At 52.6% G+C, this 26354-nt stretch overlaps 1 protein-coding gene across 1 annotated transcript in view; it reads left to right on the forward strand.

The window, feature by feature from the left end:
• The first annotated feature begins 2206 nt into the window (after positions 1-2206).
• Positions 2207-26354, forward strand: part of wdr88 (WD repeat domain 88) — a 46863-nt gene continuing 22715 nt past the window's right edge. The window contains exons 1-5 of the mRNA XM_033035598.1: positions 2207-2374; positions 2987-3097; positions 22373-22458; positions 24133-24196; positions 24790-24928. Coding sequence (XP_032891489.1) covers positions 2246-2374; positions 2987-3097; positions 22373-22458; positions 24133-24196; positions 24790-24928 — 529 coding nt within the window. The 5' untranslated portion in view covers positions 2207-2245. The remainder of the gene's footprint in view (positions 2375-2986; positions 3098-22372; positions 22459-24132; positions 24197-24789; positions 24929-26354) is intronic.

Genomic DNA, 26354 nt, shown 5'->3' on the forward strand with positions numbered 1-26354 from the left:
CAATTTCAAGCTGAAAAATGCAAATGTACCGTACCAATGGGAGGGGGGCACCCTCCTCCCCCCCCCCCCCCCCCCCCCCCCCCCCACCCCGGTCGTTACGCTCCCTCGGGCTTGGTCTCTCGCAATTTCTCACTCCCAACTCTCACCCAATGTTGGCAGCCCTGGCTACGGTCAGGCAAATGCCTCCGCTGTCATGCTGTGAAAACAGAGAGGATGAGACAGAGTTTCTTCCCACAGGCCATCAGGACTCTTATTTCACCAGGGACTAATTTACAGTTTTGTTGTGTCTTTTTAAAATTGTTGTTTTTTTTCGAACATGTAATTACTGGTTTTGTTATGTTCTGTTCTGTTGTTTTTGCACAATCCGCAGGCATTGCCACTTTTCATTTCACTGCACATCTTGTATGTGTATGTGACAAATAAAGTTGACTTGACTTGACTTGACTTAAATTCCTGGGATGAATTATGATGAATTTATTGGTCAAATGGGCTTGTATTCACTGGAATTTAGAAGGATGATAGGTAAATATAAAATTCTTAAAGGATTGGACAGGCATGTGAAAACATTTCCCGATGTTGGGAGAGTCCAGAACCAGTGGTCACAGTTTAAGCATTTAGCACGAGATGAGGAAAAACCCCAGAGGGTCGTGAATCTGTGGAGTTCTCTGCCACATAAGGCAGTGGAGGCCAATTCACTGGATGTTTTTAAGTTAGATTTAACTCCTAGGGCTAAAGAAATCAAGGGATATGGGGGAAAAGAAGGAACAGGGTACTGGTGAGACCACATTTAGAATACTGTGGGTAGACAAAAGTGCTGGAGAAACTCAGCGGGTGCGGCAGCATCTATGGAGCGAAGGAAATAGGCAACTTTTCGGGCCTAAACCCTTCTTCAGAGAATACTGTGTTCAGTTCCGGGCACCATGTTATAGGAAAGATATTGTCAAGCTTGAAAGGGTTCAGAGAAGATTAACGAGGATGTTGTCAAGACTAGGGGATCTGAGCTATACGGAGAGGTTGAGTAGGCTGCGTCTCTATTCCTTGCTGCACAGAAGGATGAGGAGTGATCTTATAGAGGTGTATAAAATCATGAGAGGAATAAATCGGGTAGATGCACAGAATCTGTTGCCCAGAGTAGGGGAATCGAGGACCAGAGGGCATAGGTTCAAGGTGAAGGGGAAAAGATTTAATATGAATCTGAGGGGTAACTTTTTCACATAAAGGGTGGCTGTGTATGGTAACAACCCACCATCGGCGTTACCTTCGGGCCACCACCAGACAGGTACATGGATAGGACAATCTTGGATGGATATGGACCAAGCTCAGGAAAGTGGGACTAGTGTAGCTGGGATATTGTTGGCCGGCGTGGGCACTTTGGGCCGAAGGGCCTGTTTCCACACTGTATCACTCTATGAGAAGGGGTCATCACTGGGTGGTGACACCTCATTCCCTTAGAAAAAGGTGCAAAGGCGGAGACGACGGAAGAAAAGCTCTACGGACCCGGAACTCGTTGAGGTGGGAGCGGAGGGGAACGAAGATGAGGCCTCTGCTGAGGACAGACTGTTCTGCATTGGAAAGGGGGAGGTCACGGGGGAGGATGGTGAAGACATGACAACAGTGAGGGTTGGGGTCAGAGTGGGGCCGGGCAGTAGACAGAGGTTGAGGCTAAGTTTGGTGGGGGGATGATGGGTGTTCAGAGAGGAGGGCAGCGTGAGGACTATTGTATGGGTGGGGAGTGGTCGGGGGAACCTGGTTAAAAGAGGGGGAAGGGGAAGACCCATCACTACTGTGCTTCCCTGTTGGAGGAGGGGTGTAATAGGGACCAGGTTATCCTTCTCCAGAGATGCTGCCTCTCCAGCATTTTGTGTCTGCCTGCAGTGCGGGGGCGGGGCCTGCCGCTGGGGACGGGGACGGAGGAGGGGCTTATCGCTGGGGGAGGGGCCGTAACTCGGGGCGGGGCCGAGGGAGGGGCTTGTCGCTGGGGGCGGTTTGATGCCGGGGAGGGGCTTGTCGCTGGAGGCGGAGCTTGACGCCGGGGCGGGGCCTGGGGAGGAGCTTGTCGCTGGAGGCGGAGCGTGACGCGGGGGCGGGGCGGGGCTTGTCGCTGGAGGCGGAGCTTGACGCGGGGGCGGGGCCGTGGGAGGGGCTTGTCGCTGGAGGCGGAGCTTGACGCCGGGGCGGGGGCGGGGAGGGGCTTACCCCGGTGGCGCCGGCCGGTTGCCGTGGTGACGGGGCCCAGGCCGCCACCATGCCGCTGTTATGTCCCCAGGAGGAGGCACCGGCGCCGCTGCCCGACAACCCGCTGGCCCTGGAGCCGCCCTCACTCGGGGACGGCCTGGTGGTGGAGAGCGAGCGCGGCCGCCAGAGGCTCACCAAGGTGGGCGGCGTCGGTCTCCCCTCTGACCCTCAAACTTCCCACACCCTCTCACCCCCGAACCCCCTCCCACACCCTCTGACCCCTGAACCCCCTCTCACAACCTCTGACCCCCGAAACCCCCCCCACATCCTCTCACCCCTGAACCCCCTCCCACACCCTCTGAACCCATACCCTGACCACCCCCCAGACACCCTGATCCCCCCAAAAAAACCTTTGATGCCCACAAAGGCCCTGACCACCTGATACGCCAAACCCCTAATCCTCCTGAGACTCGAAACCCGACCACCAATGGACCTTAAGCTCCTGACACCCCCCCCCCCCCTGCTTGATTCCTGACTCCTCCAAACCCCAACCCCTCTTAATCCTGACGCTACAATCCCCACAAACAACAATCCCCGTAAACTGTGACTACTTCCCAAACCCTGACCCCTCACCCTTTCAAATACCTGAACCACCGCCACATCCCGACATCTGCCCCATCCCGATACCTGCCCCACTCCGACACCTGCCCTACCCAGACCCTCCTGGGGCCACCATCTCCTCGAGCCTCACCGCACGGATGTGTGGCAGGGGGGACGAGTCGCTCCCCTAACGCTCTGTGTTTGTGAGCAGATCCCGTACCAGGTGTACCTGGGCCACACCAGCCAGGTCAGCTGCTGCAACTTTTGTTTTGACGACACCAGGTTCATCACCAGCTCCTTCGACGAATCCGTAATCCTCTGGGTAAGAACCTTCCATCCATCTATTGTCCATTTTGTAATGTCCTGTGATTGCTGAGGAGTTTGGACCCCACCTGCTCTGTGGGAGAGAGTGGTCTCACCAAACCCGGCTGATACCCCTGTCTCTAACCCAGGGTCACTTGGCGGGGCGAGGAGGGGAACGTGGAATGATTGTCCATCTATCTCAGGGATTTGACTTGGTGGCCCTTCTAAGGCAGGATTCGGCAACCTACGGCCCACGGGCCGGATGCGACCCGTGACCCAAAAACATCCTTTTTTCCCCCCTGAGGACTTCTGTCATCTAGCCCACGTGTATGTGTGTGTGTTTATATATGTATACTAGACCAATTGCAGACCCGTTGGGTCTGTTCCCCCAACGTGCGGTTGTGGGGGGGGGGGCGGCATGCAGCGTCACACAGCGTCACACACACTATCCCCCCCCCCCCACACACGCTAATTACTCCCCTTGATATTATATTAATATTATGAATTTGCTCCTTTTACCCCATAAGCACCCTATCTACTGACGCATAGCCCCCAACTTGCAGTCACATTTAGAGAGGGGGGGGCGGGGGTGGGGGTAGAGAGAGGGCAGAGAGAGAAGGGGCAGAGACAGATAGAGAGGCAGAGACCGAGAGAGAGGGGCAAGAGGGAGAGGGGGTGGAGGGGAGGAGAAGAGGGAGGGTGGGTGAGGGGGGAAAGGTGGGGGAAGGGGGAGAGATGGGGAGGGGAGGGGAGAGAAAGAGGGGAGAGAGGGAGGGAGGAGAGAGGGGGGAGATGGGGGAGGGGGGAAGAGGGGGTGCTGAGTGAGGGGGAGAGAGAGGGGGTGCTGAGATGGGGTGGGGTGAGGGGAGGGGGGGAGGAGGGAAGGGGGTAGGGGGTGTGGAGGGGAGGGGGATTTAGTGGAGGGAGGGTAGGGGAGGGGAGGAGGGGGAGAAAAAGAGGGTAGAGAGAGAGGGGGGAGAGGAGGGGGGAGGGGAGGGGAGGGGGGGGGGAGGGAGAAAGAGGGGGGGGGAAGGTGGGAAGAGAGAGGAGGGGAGACTTCAACTTTTTACTTCAACCCAAACCCCCCAAACAACCATTTGCAGGCAGTGCCTTTTTACTTCAAACCAACCATATTTTCATTTTCAAACCACATTAAGGTCACTCACAGTTGAGTAGACATGTGTTCAGTGTTATTCAGAGCTCAGAGAGACGTGACCTCCATCTTGCAGAGACTGAGTGAGGCACACCACTTCCTGGTTTTATAGTCCCTCCCACTCCCTCCAGCAGGGGCAGCAGAGAGAATGTTGATTTTTTAAAAATCATTAATATCTCTCAGATTTTTCATCGATGGGTAAAATCCTCCGGTCCAGGAAGGCAGACCTGGGCTCTGAGCGAGGTGGCCAAAAATGACGGCCGTAGGTCGAGGCGTTCTCTCGGAAATCGCAGCACAGTGGGCCAAAAGCGGTCAAGATCAGACTTTTAGTAATATAGATATGTGTGTGTGTGAGTGTGAGTGTGTGTGTGTGTGTGTGTGTGTGTGTGTGTGTGTGTGTGTGTGTGTGTGTGTGTGTGTGTGTGTGTGTGTGTGAGAGAAATCTGGGATTGGGAGCTGACTCAGCGCCTCCGACAGTGGTTGTGCTGCCGACTGGGGGTCGTGCCCCATGTGAGTGGTGGGGAGATCCTCCACAGGCCTGTATAAAGGTTTTTCAAAAAGGGGGGTGGTATGACAGGATTACAAAAATTTTATGTGAAATAATGTGCGCGCAGCCCACATCACGAGCACAAAGTCCCTCGTGGCCGGGGTCCAGGGCCCTTAAGCTCTGCGGTTTTAGATGCTCTCTGGTGCATTCTGACCCTTATTTTGGAGCATTTTTGCACCAAATTTGTAACCAATATTTCAGAAATTAACAGGAATCGGAGAGTTCGCTTTTTCACACAAAGGGTGTATGGAACGAGCTGCCAGAGGAGGTAGTTAAAGCTGGGATTATCCTAATGTTTAAGAGACATTTGGACACGTACATGGATAGGATAGGTTTAAATGGCCATGGGCCAAACGCCTGTGAGTGGGACTAGTGTAAATGGGACATGTTGGTCGGTGTGGGCAAGTTGGGCTGAAGGGCCTGTTTCCACACTGCAACACTCTATGACTCTAAAAAGGTAAGAAGAAAAATGCATGTAGATAAGTAGAGCAGATTTGAAAGAGGAGTGAAATGTAAAGGCAGAGAGAGGTTTATAGGTGGAAAGGAACATAGGAAAGGAGGGGGGAGGGTGGGCTTGGGCAGATGGGTGAAGGGAAAATAGACACAAAGTGGTGGAGTAACTCAATGGGTCAGGCAGCGTCTGTGGAGAACATGGATAGGTTACATTTCACAGAGTGCTGGAGTAACTCAGCGGGACAGGCAGCATCTCTGGAGAAATGGTATAGACGATATTTCGGGTCAAGACCCTTCTTCTGTAATATTCATGATGTGAATATGGGGAATGTGAGAAAAAAGGGAATTATAGACCAGTTAGCCTGACATCGGTGGTGGGGAAGATGCTGGAGTCAATTATAAAAGATGAGATAGCCGTACATTTGGATACCAGTAACAAGATCGGTCCGAGTCAGCATGGATTTAAGAAGGGGAAATCATGCTTGAATAATCTTCTGGAATTTTTTTATGTAACTCGGAAAATGGACAAGGGAGAGCCAGTAGATGTAGTGTACCTGGACTTTCAGAAAGCATTTGATAAGGTCCCACATAGGAGATTAGTGGGCATATTTTAGGGCACATGGTATTGGGGGTAGGGTGTTGACATGGATAGAGAAGTGGCTGGCAGACAGGAAACAAAGAGTAGAGATTAATGGGTCCCTTTCAGAATGGCAGGCAGTGACTAGTGGGCTACCTCAAGGCTCGGTGCTGGGAACGCAGCTATTTACATCAATGATTTGGATGAAGGGATTCAAAGTAACATTAGCAAATTTGCAGATGACACAAAGCTAGGTGGCAGTGTGAACTGTGAGGAGGATGCTATGAGAATGCAGGGTGACTTGGACAGGTTGGTGGAGTGGGCAGATGCATGGCAGATGAAGTTTAATGCGGATAAATGTGAGGTTATCCACTTTGGTAGCAAAAACAGGAAGGCATATTACTATCTAAATGGCGTCAAGTTGGGAAAAGGGGAAGTACAACGGGATCTGGGGGTCCTTGTACGCCAGTCTATGAAAGTAAGCATGCAGGTACAGCAGGCAGTGAAGAAAGCAAATGGCATGTTGGCCTTTATAACAAGAGGAATCGAATATAGGAGTAAAGAGGACCTTCTGCAGTTGTACAGAACCCTAGTGAGACCACACCTGGAGTATTGTGTGCAGTTTTGGTCCCCTAATTTGAGGAAGGACATTCTTGCTATTGAGGGAGTGCAGCGTAGGTTTACAAGGTTAATTCCCGGGATGGCGGGACCATCATATGCTGAGAGAATGGAGCAGCTGGGCTTGTACACTCTGGAGTTTAGAAGGATGAGAGGGTATCTCATTGAAACATATAAGATTGTTAAGGGAGTGGACACACTAGTGGCAGGAAACATGTTCCCGATGTTGGGGGAGTCCAGAACCATGGGCCACAGTTTAAGAATAAGGTGTAAGCCATTTAGAACGGATATGAGGAAACACTTTTCCTCACAGAGAGTGGTGAGGATGTGGAATTCTCTGCCTCAGAGGGCGGTGGAGGCAGGTTCTCTGGATACTTTCAAGAGAGAGCTAGATAGGACTATAGCGGAGTCAGGGGATATGGGGAGAAGGCAGGAACGGGGTACTGATTGTGGATGATCAGCCATGATCACATTGAATGGCGGTGCTGGCTCGAAGGGCCAAATGGCCTGCCTCTGCACCTATTGTCTATTGTCTATTGTCTATTGTGACATGTATGAATGTTACCCAAACCATCGTGAATTACTTTGTGACGGTGCTTGCCTTCTCCTATGACGCAGGGCTCTCACATAACTTTTTTTCCCTGTTGCCAGCCGGACAACCTCGGCATCTTTTTAGGTTGCCAAATGACAGTTTAGGTGGTCATTTAAGACGGCTTGCATGACGTGTGCGATAATGTGCTCGGACGAAGTGCGTAGTTACCAGTCGGAATTATGGTCAATGAAGCATTCACATATTATTTCTGCTTCAAATAAAGTCGCAAACTAAACATATTCACCAATCAAGTCATGATATACACCACAATGACATGCAGCAAAATTACAATACAGAATCTCATCTATTTTTACACGTTGCAATGAATGCAATTTCTATTATCTCTTTCCACTTCCAAACAAAAATGTGGTTATTCAGTGTATGATCAACCTCGGTGAGACCAAGCGCAGGCTTGGCGATCGCTTCGCTTCCACTCAGTTCGCAATAACCAACCTGATCTCCCGGTGGCTCAGCACTTCAACTCCCCCTCCCATTCCGAATCCGACCTTTCTGTCCTGGGCCTCCTACATGGCCAGAGTGAGGCCCACCGCAAATTGGAGGAACAGCACCTCATATTTTGCTTGGGCAGTTTACACCTCAGCGGTATGAACATTGGCTTCTCCAATTTCTGGTAGTCCTTGCTTTCTCCCTCCTTCCCCTCCCATTCCCAGCTCCCCCACAGCCCACTGTCTCCGCCCCTTCCTTTCTTTTTCCTGCCCCCCATCCCTCCCGCCATCAGTCTGAAGAAGGGTCTTGACCCGAAACGTCGCCTATTCCTTCACTCCATAGATGCTGCCTCACCCACTGATTTTCTCCAGCTTTGTCTACCAACAGGATCCCACCACTGGCCATATCTTCCCATCTCCTCCCTTGTCGGCTTTCTGCAGAGACCTCTCCCTCCGTAACTCCCTGGTCAATTCGTCCCTTCCCACCCAAACCACCCCCTCCCCTGGCACTTTCCCTTGCAACTGCAGGAAATGCTACACTTGTCGCTTTACCTCCCCCCTTGACTCCATTCAAGGACCCAAGCAGTCTTTCCAGGTGCGGCAGAGGTTCACCTGCACCTCCTCCAACCTCATTTATTACAACCGCTGCTCCAGGTGTCAGCTGCCCTACATCGGTGAGACCAAGCGTAGGCTTGGCGATCGCTTCGCCCAACACCTGCGCTTGGTTCGCACTAACCAACCTGATCTCCCGGTGGCTCAGCACTTCAACTCCCCCTCCCATTCAGAATCCAACCTTTCTGTTCTGGGCCTCCTCCATGGCCAGAGTGAGGCCCACCCTAAATTGGAGGAGCAGCACCTCATATTTTGCTTGTGCAGTTTACACCCCAGGAGTATGAATATTGACCTCCAATTTCAGGTAGTCCCCTGCCTTCTCCTTCGCTTCCCAGGTCTCCCTCAGCCCACTGTCTCCGCCTCTTCCTTTCTTCCCCCCCCTCGCACCCTCACATCAGTCTGAAGAAGGGTCTTGACCCGAAACATCGCCTATTTCCTTCGCTCCATAGATGCTGCCTCATCTGCTGAGTTTCTCCAGCATTTTTGTCTACCCATTCACACAAGTTCTGTTATCCCACTTTCCTCACCCACTCCCTGCACATTAGGGGCAATTTTACAGAGACAAGTTAACCTACAAAGCCAATGCGTCTTTGGGATGTGGGAGGAAACCGACATGCTTGCAGGGAGAATGTGCAAATTCAACACAGACAGTGCCCGAGAACAGGATTGAACACAGATCTCTGGCGTGTGAGGCAGCAAGTCCACCAGCTGTGCCACTATATTTTATTTTCCAACACACAAAAAATGATACGTTGATAACTTTGGTTACTAAAGAAAAAGAAACTATCCATTTTCAGTCTTAAATCTCTAAGTGACGCTATGTCCCTCTTTACAGCTACTGTATTTTTTCATTCAGTTCAAGGCTATGGGGCAGTACATTGGCCATAAAGTTGCTGCCTAAAATTGCCAGAGACCCAGAATTGATCCTGAATATGGGTGCTGTCTGTATGGAGTTTTGTTTTCTCGTTTATAACATTGTTTACAGAGTACTATGTTTACATATTCTGTTGTGCTGCTGCAAGTAAGGATTTCATTGTTCTAACTAGGACGTGAGAGAATAAAACTCTCTTGACTCTTGACTTACGTCGCTGATGTGTGAGATAGAACTAGAGTACGGGTGATCGGTGGTCGGCAGGGACTCAGTGGGCGGAAGGGCCTGTTTCCACGCTGTATCTTTAAATTAAACTAAAAACACTAAAACCAGAGGAAATCTAAAGAAGTGTTTCTACCCGAAACATAACCCAATTTCTTCAATCCAGAGATGCTGGCTGCTCCATGAAGTTCCCCCGCACAATTAAAGCATGGAATAGTCTTCACCCCACCATAGGTACCCAACCAGATGCAACTAAATGTAAGGTAGCTCTTTTTTTCCCAAGAACCCTTTTTTGCTTAAGTCTAAGTCAAGAGTCAAGTCATGTGTCCCAGATAGGACAATGAAATTCTTGCTTGCTGCAGCACAACAGAATATGTAAACATAATACAGACAGGAGGTAAAAGTTCAGTGTGTCTATATACTATAGACCATATATATACACAATAAATAAAAAGATAAAATGCAATAGGCAGTTATTTTTCAGTGTTTAGAGTTTGGTGGTGGTGGGTCCACCAGTTTAAATTCCATTTCATAGAAACATAGAACATAGAAACATAGAAAATAGGTGCAGGAGGAGGCCATTCGGCCTTTCGAGCCAGCACCGCCATTCATTGTGATCATGGCTGATCGTCCCCTATCAATAACCCGTGCCTGCCTTCTCCCCATATCCCTTGACTCCACTAGCCCCTAGAGCTCTATCTAACTCTCTCTTAAATCCATCCAGTGACTTGGCCTCCACTGCCCTCTGTGGCAGGGAATTCCATAAATTCACAACTCTCTGGGTGAAAAAGTTTGTTCTCACCTCAGTCTTAAATGACCTCCCCTTTATTCTAAGACTGTGGCCCCTGGTTCTGGACTCGCCCAACATTCGGAACATTTTTCCTTGTCCAGTCCTTTTATAATTTTATATGTTTCTATAAGATACCCCCTCATCCTTCTAAACTCCAGTGAATACAAGCCTAGTCTTTTCAATCTTTCTCATACGGCAGTCCCGCCATCCCAGGGATCAATCTCGTGAACCTACGCTGCACTGCCTCAATCACAAGGATGTCCTTCCACAAATTAGGAGACCAAAACTGCACACAATGCTCCAGATGTGGTCTCACCAGAACCCTATACAACTTCAGAAGAACCTCTCTCCTCCTATACTGAAATCCTCTTGTTATGAAGGCAAACATTTCATTAGCTTTCTTCACTGCCTGCTGTACCTGTAAGCCAACTTTCAGTGACTGGTGTACAAGGACGTCCAGGTCTCGCTGCACCTCCCCCTTACCTAACCTAACACAATTGAGATAATAATCTGCCCCCTTGTTTTTGCCACCAAAGTGGATAACCTCACATTTATCCATATTATACTGCATCTGCCACGCGTCTGCCCACTCACTCAACCTGTCCAGGTCACCCTGCAACCTCCTAACATCCTCTTCACAGTTCACACTGCCACCCAGTTTTGTGTCATCCGCAAGCTTGCTAGTGTTGCTCCTAATTCCCTCTTCCAAATCATTAATATATATGGTAAACAGTTGCGGCCCCAACACCGAGCCTTGCGGCACTCCACTCGCCACTGCCTGCCATTCTGAAAAGGACCCGTTCACTCCTACTCTTTGCTTCCGGTCTGCCAACCAATTTTCTATCCATGTCAACATCCTACCCCCAATACCATGTGCTCTAATTTTAGTCACCAGTTTCCCGTGCGGGACTTTATCAAAGGCTTTCTGAAAGTCTAGATACACTACATCCACTGGCACCCCTTCATCCATTTTACTTGTCACATACTCAAAAAATTCCAGAAGATTAGTCAAGCATGATTTCCCTTTCATAAATCCATGTTGACTTGGACTAATCCTTTTACTGCTATCCAAATGCCCCATTATTACCTCTTTAATAATTGACTCCAGCATCTTTCCCACCACCGGTCAGGCTAACTGGTCTGGAATTCCCCGTTTTCTCTCTCGCTCCTTTCTTGAAAAGTGGGATAACATTAGCTATCCTCCAATCCACAGGAACTGATCCTGAATCTATTGAACATTGGAAAATGATCACCAATGCGTTCACTATTTCTAGAGCCACCTCCCTGAGGACCCTGGGATGCAGACCATCAGGTCCAGGGGATTTATCATCCTTCAGTCCCATTAGCCTACCCAATACTATTTCTCGCCTAATGACAATTTCTTACAGTTCCTCCACCCCATTAGATCCTCTGTCCTCCAGTACATCTGGGAGATTGTTTGTGTCTTCCTTAGTGAAGACAGATCCGAAGTACCTATTCAACTCTTCTGCCATTTCCTTGTTGCCCATAATAATTTCACCCGTGTCTGCCTTCAAGGGACCAACATTTGACTTTGCTACTCTTTTTCCCTTAACATATCTAAAGAAGCTTTTACTGTCCTTTATATTCCTGGCCAGCTTCCCTTCCCTTCCCTTCCCTTCATACTTCATCTTTTCGGTCTTCCGTATTATGCCCAGAAATTCCTGCCTTTGCTGTTCCACCGTCATTGCTGCTAGGATCCCTTTCCAGTCTACCTTGGCCAGCTCCCCTCTCATGCCTTCATAGTCCTCTTTGTTCAACTGCATCACTGACACTTCCGATTTAACATTCTCCTTCTCAAATTGCAGATTAAAACTAATCATATTATGATCACTACCTCCTTTACCTCGAGTTCTCTTATCATATCTGGTTCATTGGACAATACTAAATCCAGAATTGCCTTTTCTCTGGTCGGCTCCATTACAAGCTGCTCTAAGAATCCATCTCGGAGGCATTCTACAAACTCTCTTTCATGGGGTCCTGAACCAACCTGATTTTCCCAGTCTACCTGCATATTGAAATCCCCCATCACCACAGTGGCATTACCTTTGTTACATGCCAGTTTTAACTCCTGCTGCAACTTACACCCTACATCCGGGCTACTATTTGGGGGTCTGTAGATAACACCAATTAGTGTCTTCTTGCCTTTACAATTCCTCAACTCAATCCACAGTGACTCTACCTCGTCAGTCCCTATGTCTTCCCTCGCAAGGGACTGAATTACATCCCTCACCAGCAGAGCTACCCCCCCTCCTCTGCCCACCTGCCTGTCCTTTCTATAGGATGTATAACCCTGAATATTAAGTTCCCAGGCCCGATCCTCCTGCAGCCACGTCTAATATTTCAAATATTTTTGGAGGACCAGGAAACCAAGAAGCAAGATTTACTCCAGGGAGTTACTCCTGCTCCAGGGAGTGATTCTGCATTGGTTTTCAGCGGTCGCGGTGAGGCAGCGACCGGACAGCAATGGCGGCCAGACCTCCCACAATGCAAAGGGAGGGAGAAAGTGGCCGATGCCGACCAGTTGCCATGGCAGTGTGCATGTGCAGGGCTGCACATGCGCACAATCATGGCCGATGATATGCTGCCCGTGGTTGTGCGCATATGCAGGTGGAGGATGTGCAGGCCATGGCAGTGCGCATGTATAAGGCGGCCGGCCGTGCCGGGCGAACACCCGAGACCTGAGAGCCGGGAGCCGAGCGGAGAGCCGAGACCCGGACACGGATGGCGGGTGGAGACGGAGAGTGACAGAGAGAGAGAGATAGAGAGGGGACCCGCTCAGAATTAAACGATAGGTGTCCCGGGTGCTTGCCAAGCCGGGCAAAATGGCATGGCCTTTAGGTTGCCCGGCGGGACTGTAGATTGCCATTGGCACCCGGGCAACTGCTAATTTCGAGCCCTGTAACGTCTCTGCTGCCTTGGGTGATGCATGACAGGACACGAGCCTTGGGACACAGTGTGAAGCTGTTGCAGTCTGTCCCAGCCTGGTAAAAGCCAGGATGGAGTGGATGTGGAGAGGATTTTTTCACTAGTGGGAGAGTCTAGGACCAGTGGCCACAGTCTCAGAATTAAAAGATGTTCCTTTTTGAAGGAGATGAGCAGGAATTCCTTGTCAGAGGGTGGTGAACTGTGGAATTCACTGCCACAGACAGCTGTGGAAGCTGTAGATTGGTTATTTCCTACTAGCCAATTGTAGTGCTTGTTAGTAGTTGCTCTGCCTAATATGCGATTCATATTACCAAGAGCTTGCCTACGCCGGTCAGAATGAGTAGCTGCAAGGAACTGTAATGTCCTGCAGACTGATGCTGTACGTAGATTTAATAAACATGTGTTGTGTCTTGATATGTGTTTGACTCGACTCATTACATGGTGTCAGAGAATGAGTCTTACCTACTCTGTTCATGTTTATCGGATTTTTGTTTTTTTTAATTTGTATATATGCCGGTTATCTCTATCATGGCAAACTCGTCTCGCCATCCTAGTCCTCTGATCTTTGACTCTGACGCTGGCGTCTTTTCGAGCGTGACTACACTCACTATGTATCGCAACGATCCTCCTGATGTGCGTGCTTCTGTATTGCTCAACCTAGCTGGCCCAGAGGCAATGAAACGTGCCGACTGTTTCACATTTGAGCCTGCTGTTTTAGATGCGAATGGACAGGTCCTTGTGCCTGCAGAGACGATGGATGAGACTGCCGTCCTACTTGCAAAGTTCAGAGAGTTGTGTGACCTCCCCTCGAAATACATTATCGAACGTACCAAGTTTTATGCTCGTATTGTGGCAGTCCCTGGGGGTTAGGCCACTCCTTGGGTCATTCCCCTTGGCTCTTGAGGGACAGGGACGATTGTCTGGCCACAGGGTTTCCCGAGGGCTGCTCTGGAGCGTTCTGGGTGTTTGCCATGATTCCTTCCACAGGCTGTGAGGCTGCTAAACAGTCACTCCACCTGATTCTGCTGCCTTGCACTGACAATTTAATAACTCTGGCACTGGCCACTTAAATCAGCTGCCCTGGACATTTTATGACTGTATTTACTGTATTTAATGTTGCTGTTTTTACCTGCACTTTTTAACTATCCGTACTGTTTTATCAGTGACTGGATTGTTTTTATTGTTTTTATTATGTGTGAAATGTTTAAGTTTTATGAGGCTCACAACTCTCTGTGTGAAAAAGTGTTTCCTCGTCTCCGTTCTAAATGGCTTACCTCCTTATTCTTAAACTGTGGCCCCTGGTTCTGGACTCCCCCAACATCGGGAACATGTTTCCTGCCTCTAGTGTGTCCAAACCCTAATAATCTTATATGTTTCAATAAGATCCCCTCTCATCTTTCTAAACTCCAGAGTATACAAGCCCAGCCACTCCATTCTCTCAGCATATGACAGTCCCGCCATCCCGGAAATTAACCTTGTAAACCAACACTGCACTCCCTCAATAGTAAGAGCAATAGTATGGGTATTGTGTGCAGATAGATGATTAATAATAAGAATTTAATCTATTTTGGAATAAAGCTGTAACATAACAAAATGTGGAAAAAGTGAAGGGGTCTGAATACTTTCTGAATGCACTGTAATCAATATGTAAAAAAAGAATCTCACTGAACCTTGGTGCACGACAATAAAGGAACCATTGACAGAGAGAAAGGCGGGATGGGCAGTGTTGGATGCAGGGGGAGACAGACGGGATGGGCCGTGTGAGGTGCAGGGGGAGACAGCTGGGACGGGTTGTGTGGGGTGCAGCGGGAGAGATGTGAGAGAAAGGGAGCTGAGGGACTGCTTCACAGAGACATGGCTCATCCCCAGCTCCCCAGACTCAGCCATCCAGCCCAAAGGTTTTTCCATCCTCCACATGGACCGAATGCAAGAATCGGGGAAAGGGAGAGATGGTGGCATCTGCCTCATCTTTGTGATACTCAGATGTAGCAAGTCCTGTCCAACTCCTGCTCCCCACACCTGGAACCTCCCGAGGGAATTCACCTCCATCATCCTGATCGCGGTCTACATCCCACCCCAGGGAGCCGTCTGCCTAGCACTGGATGAGCCGTACACCAACTCCTTTATGATCATAGCCGGAGACTTCAACAAAGCCAGTCTGAAGAAATCACTCCCTAACTACCCCCAGCACGTGTCCTGCAGCACCAGACGAGCAAATACCCTAGACCACTACTTTACAGCCATCAGAGATGCCTATCGCTCCATCCCGTGCCCTCACTTTGGGAAGTCCGACCACTCAGTTGTGCTGCTTCTTCCTGCATACTGAAGAAAGCACCCCCAGCAGTGATACAGCCCACAATTGCAGAGTTATCTGAAACGTTTGCAGATGGCAGGAGTCCGAGTTGATACAAATACATCGATAGATGCTCCTGAACACATCATCAGTGATGTAACCTGGGGTCATTGGGTGTTTCGGGTCTTTCAACATTAGACATCCTCACCCAGGCGACCCAGCCGTGGTTGATCAGACCACGACTTGTGTTCAGGTGGCATTCGCTCCTCCCCATGGACCTCCTCTCCTGATCCAGAGCCATCTCGAGGCCTCTGTGGTGTTCTTGATGGCCCTTCTCCTCGCCACTCTGTTTATGCCCAGTGCACTCAAGGCTTTGTAGAGCGATTGCCCTGCAAAACCTCTGCAGCCAACCTCGATGGACATACACCTTGCCTTCCAGCCCTGCTTGCAGCAGTCTATGACCAGCTCATCATACTTGGCCATCTTCCTCTCGTGGGCCTCCTCCAGACGGTCCTCCCACGGCACTGTCAGTTCCAACAAGACAATGTTTTTGGTCGCCTCTGAGACCAGGAGGATATCTGGCCTCAGGGTGGTCATGGCAATGTGCCGTGGGAACCTCAGCTGTTTCACCAGATCTACGGAAAGCTGCCAGTCCTGCGCAGTCGCCAGGATTCCTGACTGATTCCTGGCTGCTGTGGTTCTTGGCAGCTGCACTCCGGCCTTCACGAAGGTGATCATCTGGGTGGTGGGGCGTTCTCGTCTACAGCTGCTGATTCCCATGCTGGTGGCTTCTGCAATGGGTTTAAGAACCTGGTCGTGACGCCATGTGTACCGGCCCTGCCCAAGAGCCTTTGGGCAACAGCTCAGGATGTGTTCCAACGTCCCCTTGCCTGAGCATTGCGGGTAATCTGGAGATTCCGCTTTGCCCCAGATGAAGAGGTTCGATGGGCTGGGCAGGACATCATACACTGCCTGGACCAGGAACTTGATGCGCTGTGGTTCAGCCTGCCAGAGCTCAGTCCAAGTGACTTTTCGGTCCATGGCCTGCTCCCACCTTGTCCAGGCTCCCTGCTGCCTCAATCCAACTGCTCTGGTACACCTCTCCTCCTCCACCACTGCCCTCACTTCCTCCTGGACCAGCCTGCGCCTCTCCTTCCCCTTGGCCTTGTCAAACTGGGGAGATGGGAAGATTCCCAGGCCAGCTCTTCCCCGAGTCACTGCTCCCACCAGGACTCAGTGGCGTATCCGAGACTCTGCTTGCATCACGGCTTCGCCGGCTCTCCACTTCCTCCCAGTTTTCACCTCCACCCCTGCCTGAGCCACCTTGGGGTCGCTGGAGTCCCTGTACAGCATTACCTCTCTGGCCCGAGTCACCTTAAACTCCTCCTCCAGGGACTTCAGGGGCAGCTGGAGCTTGGTGTTATTTCCGTAAAGGGCGATGCTGCTAAGGCTCCTGGGCAGTCCCAGCCACCTTCTGAGAAAGCTGCTGACTTTCCTCTCCAATCTCTCTACGATGGATATTGGGACTTTGTAGACAAGCAGTGGCCAGAGTATCCTTGGCAGGATACCATGCTGGTAAATCCATGCCTTGAACTTGCCGGGAAGCCCCGACCGGTCCACTGCTCTCAACCAACTCTCCAGCTCCTGACAGGTTGCCTGGACAGATGCTGTATCCTTCAGGCTGCTGTTAAACACCTTGCCAAGACTCTTCACTGGCCTTTCGGAGACAGTTGGGATTGGTGTCCTTTCGATGCTGAAGCGGAACCTGTCCATGACTTTGCCCTTCTTCAGCATCAGTCACCTTGATATTCCTAGATTAAACCTCATCCTTGCCCATCCAATCAGTTTCTCCAACCCCTGCAGGATCCACCTGCCTCCTGGCACTGACTCAGTGGTGACAGTCAGGTCGTCCATGAAGGCTCTGATTGGTGGTTGGCGCATTCCTGACTTGGTCCGAGGTGTAGATGGTGAACAGGAAGGAAGAGAGGACCGTCCCCTGTAGGCCCCTGTGTTGCTCACTATCATGTCTGAGACACAGTTCTGTAGCCTGGCATATTGTGGTTGTCCAGTCAGGACCCCAATGGAGCATCCACCCGCATCTTTGTCAGTTTGCTCAATAGCCAGTGCAGGCAGGATGGTGTCAAGCACTGGAGAAGGATAAAAATATGAATCTCACAGTGCTTCCCAGCTTATCCAGGTGAGCACAGGAATGATGGAGCAGATGGATGATGGCGTCCTCAACCCCCATTTTTGTTTGGTAAGTGAACTGCAGGGGGTCCAGTGAAGGTTTAACCATTGGTCGCAGATAAGTGAGCATCAGCCTCTCCAGGGACATCATGATGTGTGAAGTCAGCACCACCGGTCTGTAGTCACTCGGGGAGCTGGGACATGTCCTCTTTGGTACCGGAACCAGGCAGGATGTCTTCCACATCACAGGAACCCACTCCAGACTCAGGTTGAAGATATGCTGCAGTACTCCACACAACTGGCTGGCACACGCACGCCTTGAGTACCTCGGGCTGACACCATCGGGACCTGTGGCTTTGCCTGGGCGGAGTTTGCGCAGCTCGTTTCTCACCTGCTCAACCTTGATAGTCAGGTGCGACAAAGAAATGGCAGAGGAAGTGGACCAGGGGGATTGTGGGGGAGAGTCTGTCAGGGAGCAGGGGCAAGGGTGGCCATAGGCCCCGCCATCAAATCAATTATAAAACAGGTTTAGGTTGTTGGCCCAGTCCTGATTGCTTTCCCTCCCCAGGCCACTGGTCTTCTTGTAGCCTGTAATACTCTTCATCCCGCCCCACACCTCATGTTCTGGTGAAGTTTCAGCTCCTGTAGTTGTCCTTGCCCTGTCTCAGTCTCGTCTTCGGGTCTTTCTGCACCCGTTTCACCTCCCCCCTGTCACCATTCCTGATGGCCCTCTTCTTCTGGTTGGGAAGGGCCTTTATGTCACTGGTGACCCAGGGCTTGTTGTTGGGGAAACAGTGTACAGTCTCCTCAGGGACAACGTTATCCACACAGAACTTTATGTACAGTGGCTTGCAAAAGTATTCATACCCTTTGAACTTTTCCACATTTTGTCACGTTACAACCACAAATGTAAATGTATTTTATTGGGATTTTATGTGATAGACCAACACAAAGTGGCGCATAATTGTGAAGTGGAAGGAAAATGATACATGGTTTTCAAATTTTTTTACAAATAAAAAACTGAAAAGTGTGGCGTGCAAAAGTATTCAGTCCCCTTTACTCTGACACCCCTAAATATAATCCAGTGCAACCAATTGCCTTCAGAAGTCACCTAATTAGTAAATAGAGTCCACTTGTGTGTAATCTAATCTCAGTATAAATACAGCTGTTCTGTGAAGGCCTCAGAGGTTTGTTAGAGAACATTAGTGAACAAACAGCATCATGAAGCCCAAGGAACACACCAGACAGGTCAGGGATAAAGTTGTGGAGAAGTTTAAAGCAGGGTTAGGTTATAAAACAATATCCCAAGCTTTGAACATCTCACGGAGCACTGTTCAATCCATCATCCGAAAATGGAAAGAGTATGGCACAACTGCAAACCTACCAAGACATGGCCGTCCACCTAAACTGACAGGCCGGGCAAGGAGAGCATTGATCAGAGAAGCAGCCAAGTAACTCTGGAGGAGCTGCAGAGATCCACAGCTCAGGTGGGAGAATCTGTCCACAGGACAACTATTAGTCGTGAACTCCACAAATCGGGCCTTTATGGAAGAGTGGCAAGAAGAAGTATTGAAAAAAAGCCGTAAGAAGTCCCGTTTGCAGTTTGCCACAAGCCATGTGGGGGACACAGCAAACATGTGGAGGAAGGTGCTCTGGTCAGATGAGACCAAAATTGAAGTTTTTGGCCTAAATGCAAAACGCTATGTGTGGCGGAAAACTAACACTGCACATCACCCTGAACACACCATCCCCACTGTGAAACATGGTGGTGGCAGCATCATGCTGTGGGAATGCTTTTCTTCAGCAGGGACAGGGAAGCTGGTCAGAGTTGATGGGAAGATGGATGGAGCCAAATACAGGGCAATCTTGGAAGAAAACCTGTTAGAGTCTGCAAAAGACTTGAGACTGGGGCGGAGGTTCGCCTTCCAGCAGGACAACGACCCTAAACATACAGCCAGAGCTACAATGGAATGGTTTAGATCAAAGCATATTCATGTGTTAGAATGGCCCAGTCAAAGTCCAGACCTAAATCCAATTGAGAATCTCTGGCAAGATTTGAAAATTGCTGTTCACAGACGCTCTCCATCCAATCTGACTGAGCTTGAGCTATTTTGCAAAGAAGAATGGGCAAATATTTTAGTCTCTAGATGTGCAAAGCTGGTAGAGACAACGCCCAAAAGACTTGCAGCTGTAATTGCAGCGAAAGGTGGTTCTACAAAGTATTGACTCAGGGGGCTGAATACTTTTGCACGCCACACTTTTCAGTTTTTTATTTGTAAAAAAATTTGAAAACCATGTATCATTTTCCTTCCACTTCACAATTATGCACCACTTTGTGTTGGTCTATCACATAAAATCCCAATAAAATACATTTACGTTTGTGGTTGTAACGTGACAAAATGTGGAAAAGTTCAAGTGGGGTATGAAAACTTTTGCAAGCCACTGTAGCTGGCAACACAGTCCCAATATTATTATTGCTCACACATACACTGAACATTTTTCTTGTTTATTATATTGTTTACAGTGTGCTATGTTTACATATTCTGCTCGTGTCATTCTTCTATCTGGAACATACGACAATAAAACACTTGACGGACTGTGTGAGGTGCAAGCGGAGAGAAGCGGGACGGTTCTGTGTGACGAAGAATTTTAATGTAAAATCTCAAAGTTTGCGGATGACACAAATCTGGGTGGCAAGGACCCTGCGGAGCACGCTCTGGCCACGTATTTTTTACCCCCACCAGGGACGTTGTCTGAAAGCTCGCGGTAACGGGAATCAGTCAACCCGCCACACAGGATGTACCCAGCTTCTACCATGATGACTTCAGTTAGGAATCTCAGGGGGATGGGGGTGTTGTAACTGCGAGGGTGGCCAGTCATCACTCTGTCACGGTGAGTGTCGAGGAGAGGCGCATGCTCGGAACAATTCCGACCGAGCTTAACCCCGCTTTGTCGGAATTGCTCATTGGGCCCTGGCTCCGGAATCTTTCCCGGGAGCCAGCCCCACACAACATGAGCTGTCTTTCCTGGATGGCCAGCGTGCCGTTCCGTGACGCGGAGAGACGTTTACTGTACAGGTTGCTGCTGCACACTTCCATAAGTCTACCGTCCCGACATGCCCTGGCGGTCCTTGTTACCACCTGACGGCAGGAGCGATCCCCAGTGGTGGTCTCTCTACAAGGGAGTCCTCCCCCTTTACATCGGGGCTTGGGGTGGAGAGTGTTGCACAGCGCTGTGGTGTGTAATAAATATTTAAGTCGGTTCACGGACTCGCCGGTCGCCTGTAACTTCTGCCGCGAGGAAAAGACTGTGTTCCACGTCTATACTGAGTGTGAGAGGTTGAAGGCTCTGAAGGGACTGCCCCTCAAGTTTTGGTTGCATTTTAGTCCCACGTTTCTGGTATTTGGGCACAAGGCAGGGAGTTGGGAGGGTCGATCGGGAGGGTGGGACCTCCCTGTTGGTTTGCTCCTGGGCCTGGCCAAGATGGCCTTTCACAGGTCCAGGCAGCGGGCGGTCGATGGTCACACCAGAGTCGGCTGCCTGCCCCTCTTCTGGGCCTACGTCCGTGCTCGCGTGTCCCTGGAGGCCTTACATGAACACTGGTCACCGCGGGGGGGGGTGGGGGGGTGGAGTGCATTGTATATTGTATTATGATGATTGCCTGATGCAATGTGACATTTGAATGTTTTTGTACCTTCTGGTACACTGTCATATGCAATTATTGAATAAAGGATGGGGAAAAAATGCTGGGTGGCAGTGTGAGCTGTGAGGAGGATGCTATGAGGATGCAGGGTGACGGATAGATTGGGTGAGTGGGCATATCCATGGCAGATGCAGTATAATGTGGATAAATGTGAGGCTATCCACTTTGGTAGGAAAAAGAAGAAGGCAGATTATTATCTGAATTGTGTCAGATTAGGAAAAGGGGAGGTGCAACGAGACCTGGGTGTCCTTGTACATCAGTCACTGAAGCACCTACTTACTATGTGTGATATATATATCTATCTATATTACTAAATTTGGCCAACTGTGCTGTGATTTCTGAGAGAACGCCGCCACCTACGGCCATCATTTTTGGCCACCTCGCTCAGAGCCCCCCTCCGCCGTATGAATGTGGAGGATTTTTTCCGTCAATGAAAAATGAGAGAGATATTAATGTTTTTATAAAATTCCCCATTCTCTCTGCTGCCCCGCTGGCGGCAGGGGGAGGGACTATAAAACAATGAAGTGTCGTGCCTCACTCAGTCTCTGCCTGACCCGGAAGCGAGAGGGTCACGGCTCTCTGAGCTGCGAATAACACTGAACGCACGTCTACTCCACGGTGAGTCCCCTCGATGCGGCTGTAAAGTGGCTGCCGCATTTTTTTAACAAGTTTGTGTTCACAAAATGAATTTTGGTTATCAGGTGTCTGCAGCCCAATTGTTTGCCTCGCCTTTTTTTTAACAAGTTTGTGTTCACAAAATGAATTTTGGTTGCGGGTGTCTGCAGCCCAATTGTTTGCCTTGGCTTGGCTTTTAAGATTGTTGCAACAGTTGGATGCCTGCTCATGCATCCATACGGCCCACAATGTCTATACTAGCCCTCTGGAAACCAGTATCTTCAGCCCGCAATACCCATACTAGCGCAACAGACAGCCCCCCCCCCCCCCCCCCCCCACTGGCGAGCAGTATTGGAATTGGTGGAGAGGTGGAATATTGCGTTGGTGACCAGCCCTCCCGTGTGATGCTGGGACCCAACGGGTCCCACTTAGTCTAGTATATATGTATATATATATATATATATATATATGATTAATATATATTACTTACTACATCTATGTGTGAGGGCTGCAGTTCAGAGAGGCGGATCGGGGGGAGAGGCGGGATGGTTCTCCAAGGCTGTGTGTGGAACGGGAGGGGGGGGGGTGGGAGGGAGGCGGGATGGCCCCCATGGCTGTGTGTGGTGTGGGAGGGGCAGTGACTGAGCTTTCCTTGTTCACCCACTACAGGACGTGGCGACCAGAAGCCAAGTATGCGACTACAGGCTGCACACTGCTCCCGTCACCGAGTGCTGCCTCAGTCCCGACAACCAAAGGTGATTATCTGTCTCAGCCCATCTGCCAGCTGACCCCTTCCACGCACAGCCTCCAGTGCACAAGCTGCTCTGTACGGTACTGCAGGTGGTAACCCATCCAACTGGTGGGTACATCCGCTCACTGAACTAGATGGACAGGATTACACCCGCCCCTCATCCACAGCGCACCCGCCCTCATCACCCCACACCCGCCCTCATCACCCCACACCCGCCCTCATCACCCCACACCCGCCCTCATCCACACCGCACCCGCCCTCATCACCCCACACCCGCCCTCACCACCCCACACCCGCCCTCATCCACACCGCACCCGCCCTCATCACCCCACACCCGCCCTCATCACCCCACACCCGCCCTCATCCACACCGCACCCGCCCTCATCACCTCACACCCGCCCTCACCACCCCACACCCGCCCTCATCCACACCGCACCCGCCCTCATCACCCCACACCCGCCCTCATCCACACCGCACCCGCCCTCATCACCCCACACCCGCCCTCACCACCCCACACCCGCCCTCATCCACACCGCACCCGCCCTCATCACCTCACACCCGCCCTCACCACCCCACACCCGCCCTCATCCACACCGCACCCGCCCTCATCACCCCACACCCGCCCTCATCCACACCGCACCCGCCCTCACCACCCCACACCCGCCCTCATCCACACCGCACCCGCCCTCATCACCCCACACCCGCCCTCATCCACACCGCACCCGCCCTCATCACCCCACACCTGCCCTCACCACCCGCCCTCATCACCCCACACCCGCCCTCATCCACACCGCACCCGCCCTCATCACCCCACACCTGCCCTCACCACCCGCCCTCACCACCCCACACCCGCCCTCATCCACACCGCACCCGCCCTCATCACCCCACACCCGCCCTCATCCACACCGCACCCGCCCTCATCACCCCACATCCGCCCTCATCCACACCGCACCCGCCCTCATCACCCCACACCCGCCCTCACCACCCCACACCTGCCCTCACCACCCGCCCTCACCACCCCACACCCGCCCTCATCCACAGCGCACCCGCCCTCATCACCCCACACCCGCCCTCATCCACACCGCACCCGCCCTCATCACCCCACACCCGCCCTCACCACCCGCCCCTCACCACCCGCCCTCACCACCCCACACCCGCCCTCATCACCCCACACCCGCCCTCATCACCCCACACCCGCCCTCATCACCCCACACCCGCCCTCATCCACACCGCACCCGCCCTCATCACCCCACACCGCCCTCCCACCACCGCCCTCCACCACCCCACCCGCCCCCTCATCCACAGCGCACCCGCCCTCATCACCCCCACACCCGCCCCTCATCCACCAGCGCACCCGCCCTCACCACCCCACACCCGCCCCTCATCCACAGCGCACCCGCCCTCACCACCCCACACCCGCCCCTCACCACCCCACACCCGCCCTCACCACCCCACACCCGCCCTCACCACCCCACACCCGCCCTCATCACCCCACAAGTGCCCATCACCACCCACCCCTCACCACCCCACAAGTGCCCATCACCACCCACCCCTCACCCACCCCACACCCACCCCTCACCACCCGCCCTTCCCACCCCACAACCGCCCCTCACCACCTGCCCATCACCACCCGCCCATCAAGAACAAGCCTGAGTCTGCTTTTGTGTTCCAACCGCAGACTGTTCACCTCCTCCTGGGACAAATCGCTGAAGGCATGGGATGTTGAAACGGGCAAAGTTCTGGTAGGTGTTTGTTCAGAATTCTACACACCCACTGTAGAACAGTTACAACTCCCATTACACATGCACGCACCTATTTCATCATCTCTCAGCAATCTCAAATCTAATATAGAGACGCATCTCCTCACCCTAGTCTTATACTTGGGCCAGAAATAAAATACCGTAGATAGTGAACATCTGAAATAAAGCAGGATGCTGGAAATAGCCAGTGAGGCAGCTTTAGATCAGATTAGTTTATTGTCACATGTCATGAAACTCCTTGTTCACATCAAGCTCACAAACAGTAATGATAAACAGAGCAACAAATACAAAACAGCAGGGTGGTGCAAGATTGGAGTGCTACTTGAAATAATGGCAATAAATTAAATGACCAGTCTTGGCAGTGGTGCAGCGGGTAGAGCCACTGCCTCACAGTGTCTGACGATCTGGTCAGTGGGCCTGGGGAGGGATGGCTGAACGGATTGGACACATTTTCATGGGAGTGGGTCAGTGGGCAGGAGGATTGGAAGGGAGATGATTTTGCGGGACAGCAGAGGTCAGCGCGCAGAATGGCCTCTGCCCGGCCTGGACTGATTTAACTGCTTTGTCCCCCTCAGTGGGCAGTAGTGCACCACCGCCCCCTGACCTGCTGTGACATCTCCTTCGACGGGCGACACGTGGTGTGTGGGAGTGACATCAACAATGCCGTCTACATCCGAGCTTCCGACTCCGGCTACCCCATCGCCAGCCTGCAGGGTAGGGGGGGAGGGGAGAATGGGAGAAGGGGAGGGGGTACGGGAGAAGGTGAGGGGAGGGGGTAGGGGAGAGGAGGAGATGATGTGAGAGAGAGAGAGAGAGAGGGGCACGTAATGAGCCAGGAGGGGATGGAAGGGGGGGGGGGGGGGTGAAGAGGATAACGCGAGGGGCTGGGAATGCACCAGAGGGAGGACAGAGGGAAGAGGACAGGTAGTAGGGTTGAGGGCTGGAGGATAGATGTGGAGGTAGGAGGGATGGAGGCGCTGCTGGGTATGAGAAGGGGAGGGCTTGTGACTGTCCCTTATCCCTGCCCAATGACCCGCTGTCAGCCACTCTACCCTCACCATCCTTCCCTGTTCAAACAGCCACGACCCACACCTCCCAACTTGCCCACCCCCACCCGTCCCGTCCACCCCCACCCGTCCCGTCCACCCCCACCCGTCCCGTCCACCCCCACCCGTCCCGTCCACCCCCACCCGTCCCGTCCACCCCCACCCCCACCCGTCCCGTCCACCCCCACCCGTCCCGTCCACCCCCACCCGTCCCGTCCACCCCCACCCCCACCCGTCCCGTCCACACCCACCCGTCCCGTCCACCCCAACCCGTCCCGTCCACCCCAACCCGTCCCGTCCACCCCCACCCGTCCCGTCCACCCCCACCCGTCCCGTCCACCCCCACCCGTCCCGTCCACCCGTCCACCCCCACCCGTCCCGTCCACCCCCACCCCACCCCCACCCGTCCCGTCCACCCGTCCACACCCCACCCGTCCCGTCCACCCCCCCCCCACCCCCACCCGTCCCGTCCACCCGTCCACCCCCACCCGTCCCGTCCACCCCCACCCCACCCCCACCCGTCCCGTCCACCCCCACCCGTCCCGTCCACCCCCCCCCGTCCCGTCCACCCCCACCCGTCCCGTCCACCCCCACCCGTCCCGTCCACCCCCACCCCCACCCGTCCCGTCCACCCCCACCCGTCCCGTCCACCCCCACCCCCACCCGTCCCGTCCACACCCACCCGTCCCGTCCACCCCAACCCGTCCCGTCCACCCCCACACGTCCCGTCCACCCCCACCCCACCCCCACCCGTCCCGTCCACCCCCGTCCCACCCCCACCCGTCCCGTCCACCCGTCCACCCCCACCCGTCCCGTCCAACCCCACCCCACCCCCACCCGTCCCGTCCACCCGTCCACCCCCACCCGTCCCGTCCACCCCCACCGTCCCGTCCACCCCCCACCCGTCCCGTCCACCCCCACCCGTCCCGTCCACCCCCACCCGTCCCGTCCACCCCCACCCGTCCCGTCCACCCCCACCCCACCCCCACCCGTCCCGTCTACCCCCACCGGTCCCGTCCACCCCCACCCCCACCCGTCCCGTCCACCCCCACCCGTCCCGTCCACCACCACCCCCACCCATCCGCACCACCCCG

The sequence above is a fragment of the Amblyraja radiata genome, chromosome 17 (genome assembly GCF_010909765.2).
Source record: "Amblyraja radiata isolate CabotCenter1 chromosome 17, sAmbRad1.1.pri, whole genome shotgun sequence".
NCBI classification, from domain to species: Eukaryota; Metazoa; Chordata; class Chondrichthyes; order Rajiformes; family Rajidae; genus Amblyraja; species Amblyraja radiata.